Below are 7781 nucleotides of genomic sequence, written 5' to 3' on the forward strand. Positions count from 1 at the left end.
AGATGAAAGGAGTATATAAATATTTATTATAAAAAAATAATAATATTGATCCATACATTTTTCCAAAAGTTATATAAAATATAAATTAAATAATATAAAATATAAAATCGAGAATTTTTTCACGGAAATCGTACGTTTTCCTTTAAATTTGANCAAGAATTTTAACACAAAAATAGCAAATTTTTGAATACGGTAGTCATTTTTACCATGAAGACAAATTCAGAGGTCAAATTTTTTTTTTTCAAATTAAAGTATATTACATTAGCTTTAATTTAAGATATATATAAAAGTGTCTTTCCGGAACATTTTCAAATGTTAAGTTGAAAAAGTTAATTTTTTGTAAAAAAGTTACCATTTTGAAACCCCTCCTGTGGTCTGTTAAAGGGTCAAATGTTCACAAAAATATATAAAATGATAGGTAAATATCTAAGATATTTATAAAAAAAAAATTATATTGATTCGATCATTTTTAAAAAAGTTATGGCACTTTCAAGTAAAAAAAATTGAAAAAATATCGAAAATTAGCGATTTTTAAATTTGTAATTTTTAGGGGGATTTCCCCCGTTTGCGGGAAACGAGGCAATTTTTTTCAATTTTTGAGGGTTATGTCTTCGACTAGATACGATTTGTGATCTTTTGACATATTGTTCATTAAAATCGGTCCAGCGAGAGCTGAGATTGAGCGTTCACAGACACAAAAAAAAATAAAAAAAAAAAAAAAAACACATCATAGTAAAATTAATACCTTCTCAGCTTCTCATCGAAGCTAAAATTGAGATCCTATTAAATGTCAAAAAACCTCTGAGATTAAATTTCTTACCAAGCCTATTTTAATGTTTGATAACTCTCTCTTCTTACTTATTTAAACAATTCTAAAAAAATCGATCTTTTTCCCTCAGAAATATTAATTAAAATTTTCACTTATGGTGTCAAAAAAAGGGTATACACTTTTAACATGTAATAAATACATCATGTTTTAGGTTCCTGTGTTATTAACAATAAGTCATATTAAAAAAGGGGAAAATTTTTCTCACAAATAAACAGACAGACTGGGATCTTTTCAGAATGGCCTTAGAAAAAACTATCACACTTTCTGTACAGTTGAAAACAGCAAGTGACATAGAAACAGTAATACATAAATTAACTAATGATATTGTCAAAGCGCCAAAAAAAACTACTCCAGAAACTTGTAAAGACAGATATCGTGAGACAACCTATCCAGCAGAGATAAAAGAACTTATTCGGCAAAAACGCAGAGCTAGAAGAAATGGCACACTACCCGTAATTTAGCAGATAAAACTGAATGGAATCGCTTATGGAAAGCGCTTCGTGAGAAAATCAAAGAAGTTAAAAACGAAACATTTAAGCGGACTATCTACTACAGTTTCTAGCGATTATTCTCTATGGAAAGCTACAAGAAAAATGAAAATACCTCGAGCTTATTGAACTCCTATTCGTAAAGAAGATGGTACGTGGGCACGTACTGATATGGACAAAGCAGAAGCATATGCACTTCATTTAGAATATGTTTTTCAACCGAAAGACATAAATTCAGAACTTGACCAAGTAGAATACCAACCATCAAACGAAATTGATTACAAAATACGCCACTTTACACCATTAGAAGTTGCACATGAAATTCATACAAACATCAATCCTAAAAAAGCATCGGGCTATGATGAAATCAGCCCTCGTATTCTGAAAGAATAACCAAAAAAAGCTATCATTCAACTAACTCATATTTACAACGCTATAATACGCACACATTATATTCCAGAACAATGGAAAAAGACGCAAGTAATCATGTTGCTGAAACCTGGCAAGCCACCAGAGCAACCTTCTTCATATAACATCACTCTTACCTAATATGGCTCTTAGAAAAGCTTCTTTTAAAGCGCCTCAAACCTTTAATAGTAGAAAAAAAACTTATACCCGATCATCAATTCGGTTTTAGAAACAAACATTCAACTGTAGACCAAATGCATCGTGTAACAAAGGTAATAAGTAATGCGTTTGAAGAAAAAAATTATTGTTGCGGAGTATTCCTTGACATAGCCCAGGCTTTTGATAAAGTCGGGCATAAAGGCCTGCTTATAGAATTGCGTGAACAACTACCAGACTCATGGTATACACTACTAGAGTCTTATTTAACTGAAAGACAGTTCCGCGTCATACATGACGAAGCTTTAACTAATTGGAAAAACATAGCAGCTGGAGTTCCACAAGGTAGTGTATTGTATCTACTTTACACGGCCGACATTCCGACCATCATAAATTCAACAACCGCTATGTTTGCAGATGATACTGCAATATTAACAACTAATAAAAATCAACAGATAGCTACTGATCAGATTCAAATAACCTTAAACAACATTTCTACGTGGTTGAAACGTTGGAAGATCAGGGTTAACAATGAAAAGTCAGTGCACGTTAATTTCACGTTACGTAAAACATGTAACATTCCAATATTTCTGAATCAACAAATAATCCCACAGAGAGATTCGGCTAAATATTTGGGAATGCACCTTAACTGCCGCCTGAATTGGAAACATCATGTACGCCAGAAAATACTGCAAATAAAGGATAAAATGCGCGGACTCCATTGGTTAGTTGGAAAACATTCTGAGCTATCACTAGAGAACAAACGTCTGTTATACGTAGCGATCGTAAAATCTATCTGGACTTAAGGAATTCGATTGTGGGGTTGTGCCAGTAAGTCCAACATAGATGTTATACAACATTGTCAAAATATCGCGATTCGTACAATCGTCTCGGCTTACAGATTCGATAGAAATAATGTAATTCATCAAGATATGATGTTGCCAACCGTAGCAGATGTAGTCACTCGATTTGCAAGTAAGCATATAATAAGGTTGGAAAACCATGAAAATATAGCGGCAATTCAACTATTGGACAATACCAATGACTTAAGACGTTTAAAACGCGTCAAGCCATATGACTTGGTTTAAATTTATAAATATTTATTTTAAAATTTTAATATTATTTATCATTATTAGACTAAGTTAGGGACCACTTCACTGGAAGTGTAAATTCCATTTTTGTTCATGTTGTATTAGTATATATATATATTAATTAGTAAAATTTATATTTATTAATTGTTATTTATAATTTTGATAACCATTTAATTGTATTGATTAAGATTTATGATCGTCTCAATATAAAGTACCGTAGAGTAGTTAAAAAAAATGTTTTTGGTAATAAATACCTCTCCAAAATAGCTAACAACACAAAGACCATCGTAATATTTTAAAGCTTCATTAAAAGTTCCGTAGTCAATTTTATGATGTACCAAGTGAATTTCCATAGCGTAACTGTAAATAGATAAAAATTGAAACATGCAAATTTTTTAAAATTTTTAATTCAGGTTTATAAATATTTCAAAATAAATTTTAATGTAATTTACAATATAAAATTGCATACTCAATAAAAACGCAATTAGATACGATTTTTAAACACTCAAAAATAATTATATTTTGTTTTAATACAGTTAATAATATTAGTATAAAAGGGTTTAAAAAATAAGGAAATAGGTCAATGAGAACAACAGAAAACCTTTTCCTTACTTACTGAACACTATATACTCTTAAATTAAAAATGTTGGCCAATGGCCTTAGCTATTACGCATTTTATACTGTAAGAACATTTATTACTATGTTCTTACCACTTATATTACACACGTTTTATTTCTATTTATTTAATTCATAATACATATTAATTAACATAGAGGGAGATGCTGATGTGACAATTCTACTCGTCTGCTACTGACGTCAAACTAACAAAGGGCTGTTGTGTTTGAATGGCCGTTATAGNGCAGTTGTGTTTGAGTGGCCGTTATAGACATAGTTTTCAATATTATTACTTTCGTCTTATTTATATTATTTATAACTTAACTTGTTTTATTCAACGACCCTCTCTCACTTGGATATACCTACTAAANTCACTTGGATATACCTACTAACCAACTGTACTAGGATTCAGGTCAGACGTATTGTACATTACATATAACTTATATTTACTAAACATCTAAAATATAACTTTACTTTGTCGTTGACATAAAACAATAGTCTAATTTTATTTAATAATCTATCCCCTGTAACTAAGGTACACGATTGCCTGTGTCTCCTTCAAGCAATTAAAACTCATTTAAGGAGATAGGGACGATATTTGAGCAGACATCGGGAAGCTTCCGATTCTTGGTTTTGACCAAGATCCTCAACTATTAAACAATTTAAAAAAAAAAACCCAACACACGGGGGGTCGCGGCACAATGGTGACGTGGCATAGTTGGATCAAGTATAATGATATCTGACAATGATTAAAATCACTATCAAAGTAAAACGCTTCGATGCAAATCTTTAGATAGTGTTTAATTTTAAAAAATGGGTGTATTATTCCAAAAGCTACATGATCTACTAGTTTCTTATTAATATCCTATTTAAGATAAAGTATGTCAAATGAAAAAGGGATTATTAAAAAATATTATTTCTCATAAAGCAATTATGTTGATCCATACACTTTTCAATAAGTTACAGCATTATAAAGTTAAAAATGTAAAAAATAAAATCGAGAATTTTCACACAATAATAGCATTTGGTGGCCATTTTCACCGTGAAGATAAAATTAAGTCCGAAATTTTTTTTTTTTCATAATAAATTACATTACATTAGCTTTAATTTAAGATATATATAAAAGTGTCAGACTTTCCGGAACATTTTCAAAAGTTAATTTTTTGTGAAAAAGTTGTCATTTTAAATCCCCCTCTGTGGGCAGGTTAAGTGTCAGATTTACAAAAATTATATGCCAAATGATAGGTAAAGACATCAAGCATCTATAAAAAAAAAATTATATTGATATGATCATTTTTGAAAAAGTTACGGCAGTTTTTAGTAAAAAAAATTGAAAAATTTTCGAATATTAGCAATTTTTAAATTTGTAATTTTTTTGGAGGTTTCCCCCATTTACGGGGAACGAGGGAAATTTTTTCAATTTTTGAGGGTAATATATTCGATTAGATACGATTTGTGATCTTTTGACGTATCGTTAAAAGAAATCCGTTCGGTGAGAGCTGAGAAAAAATGGTAACAGACACACAAAAAAAAAACACATCATAATAAAACCAATACCTTTNGACACACAAAAAAAAAACACATCATAGTAAAACCAATACCTTTTCAGCTTCGCATCGAAGCTAAAATATATTAATATAATTGAATTAGTAAATCGAATCTAGCATGAAATACGCATTAGCAAGATAGATACTACTTAAAATAGTATCTATCTTAAGGATAGTAGTACAGAATAATTATTGTCATATGTTTGTTTATAAATTAAAATTTTTAGCTTTTGACTAGTATCGTTTAGAAGAGAATTTTTTAACAATATCCTGTCCCCTATTAAAAAATCCTATCTACTACATTTAGACTTTTATTGAAGAATATATAAATAGTATATTTTAACGAGAATTCAACTCGAAAAGTATATAATGAACTTTTTTTTGATATTGATAGTATAAAGCCACTTACACATAGATCATAAACTTTAATTTAACATATGTTTAAATATCAAAGTATTCCGGAATATTTTAGACTTAAATTAAAAAAATTCTTCAGCTTTAGACCTCAAAAATATTGAGTCGAATTAAAATTTTTTTTCATAATATTGTAAAACATTAAAATTTATTTTCCTGATTCATCATGGTAATGAATACCTTTGTCCGTTAAATTTATGTTCGCTTCCTTCATCATGTTCACCCCAGTGAAGATGTAATTGATCGAACATATAAAGATCATCAAACAATGGGCCTCCGGTCACGCCAATTGGTATATTTTGTTCGTCGTTAGTCAATGAAACATACACTAAATGTAATAGATGGTAAAATAAATTTTATAATTGTAAATTAATTAATTAAATACCAGTGTGTCCATTATTTGTCACATTGACTAAAATTTCATCATCACCCCAGTATCCAACATGTTGAAAAGGTGGTAACATCACTTGAGTTGCGTTACTTGTGATAATGTTGACTGGAGACTGTATTCTATGAGGAGGACGAACTTTTAGAAATGGCCAATTTGATTTGTATAGTAAATCATCAGTACTTTCAAGACGATAAGATGAATTCAATTCTAGGTATAGTTTTATTTTGTAATGTAAAAAAAATTATTTTATTATCAAAGGCGTTCTCCAGACAAAATTTGAAAGATACGTGCAAGATATATTTTTATCTCTATTGGAGATAAAAATATATCTTTTTTATTAAAAATACAAAAAATTAAATTAAAGTTCGCTCAATTTACTAAAAAAAAGAAGTCTTACAGTAAAAAAATTTTGTTAATTAATATAAACTGCTAAAATTGATTTTAGAAACTGCTAAGGTATTTCTTGCAAATAAATTAATTTTACTACAACCCATTTGAAAATATCGAGAACATCGCTGTTTTACAGACAACCTATTTAAATTAATTTAATTTAATGAAAATATTTAAACTTACCATGAGAAGTCAATGCTAGCTTAAAAAAAGATTTAACTGTTAATGTTTGAAATATTAAATACATCAAACTTCCAAGAGACGTCATGATCATAAAATCATTTAACATAAGAGTATTCTCTGATATTTGTGGATTAAATATGGTAATTTTTTACTGATTTAGTGATGTTTGTAAAAATAGTTGGTGGAATATCAAAAAACTAATGATCTATAATATTTATTCATAGTTAGTAGTATTTAATTAGGTGTTTATAATCACTGTTACTACGTGTGTCATTGTAGTTTACTGCGTGGTGATCATATCAAAAGGAATATTATAACTGTTTGATGGCTACTTTATTGATATTATGTTGATGAATAAACTATTAAAAAATGTTGGTGGGAGATAATAATAATAATAACAGTTAAATAATACATTTAGATAAAACTTCGTAATAATGCACCGGTATTTTTTTTGCAAATGCTTAAAATAAAATACTATTGTTAAATGTGGTTTTTAACTTGCGACGATGTATTTAATTAAAATTCAACATTGTTTCGTAATAAATAAATAGCATCAACAATATGGTATTTAAATAGACAAACTACAGAATACAAACCAACGGTTAAAGATAGCTCAGCATGATTTACAAGTAAAGTCAGTCGTATTATTATAGAGAGTGACTACAATTATAATATAACGGTTAACTTTTTTGACTAATTTTATCTTGCTGAAATTACGTTTTATAACACTGCACGGCCTTAATATGAACTGAAAATGTACATTGGGATAAATGCCTTAAATACCCTTCCCCAAATGACCTCACTGTTAACAAAATATTTTTACATTCGTCATTAGCATTATATTTTTTTCAATTTTAATTACGTGTTATTCGACTTTAATTACACAACTACCTAAATAGTAATTAAAAAGACCCAGCATAGGGGGGTCGCGGCACAGTGATGCCATGGTATAGTTGAATCAAGTATAATGATATCTGACAGTGATTAAAATCACTATCAAAATAAAACGCTTCGATGCAAATCTTTAGATAGTGTTAAATTTTAAAAAATTGGTGTATTATTCCAAAAGCTACATGATCTGCTAGTTCCTTATTAATATCTTGATTAAGATAAAGTATGTCGAATGAAAAAGGGATAATTAAAAAATATTATTTCTCATAAAAAAATTGTGTTGATCCATACACTTTTCAATAAGTTATAGATTTAACTATAAATTTAAAAATGTAAAAATTAAAATCTAGAATTTTCACACAAAAATAGGATTTGGTG

The 7781-nt window shown here is 28.9% G+C and overlaps 1 protein-coding gene across 4 annotated transcripts in view; it reads right to left on the reverse strand.

The window, feature by feature from the left end:
* LOC126899701 (carbonic anhydrase 2-like) overlaps positions 1–7259 on the reverse strand; it is a 9657-nt gene extending 2398 nt beyond the window's left edge. Inside the window, exons 1-4 of one of the 4 annotated variants that reach the window (XM_050674835.1) lie at positions 7109–7257; positions 5934–6058; positions 5729–5876; positions 3227–3332 (exon numbers count right to left, since the gene is read on the reverse strand). In XM_050674835.1, the coding sequence (XP_050530792.1) occupies positions 3227–3332; positions 5729–5876; positions 5934–6012 (333 nt within the window). In that variant the 5' untranslated portion in view covers positions 6013–6058; positions 7109–7257. Of the gene's footprint in view, positions 1–3226; positions 3333–5728; positions 5877–5933; positions 6147–6512; positions 6992–7108 lie in introns of those variants that run through there. The other 3 variants (XM_050674826.1, XM_050674818.1, XM_050674811.1) reach the window with 3 other exon arrangements.
* Between the last annotated feature and the right edge of the window lie 522 nt (positions 7260–7781).

Source organism: Daktulosphaira vitifoliae, unplaced genomic scaffold (genome assembly GCF_025091365.1).
Source record: "Daktulosphaira vitifoliae isolate Bord-2020 unplaced genomic scaffold, ASM2509136v1 Scaffold_1, whole genome shotgun sequence".
Taxonomy (NCBI): Eukaryota; Metazoa; Arthropoda; class Insecta; order Hemiptera; family Phylloxeridae; genus Daktulosphaira; species Daktulosphaira vitifoliae.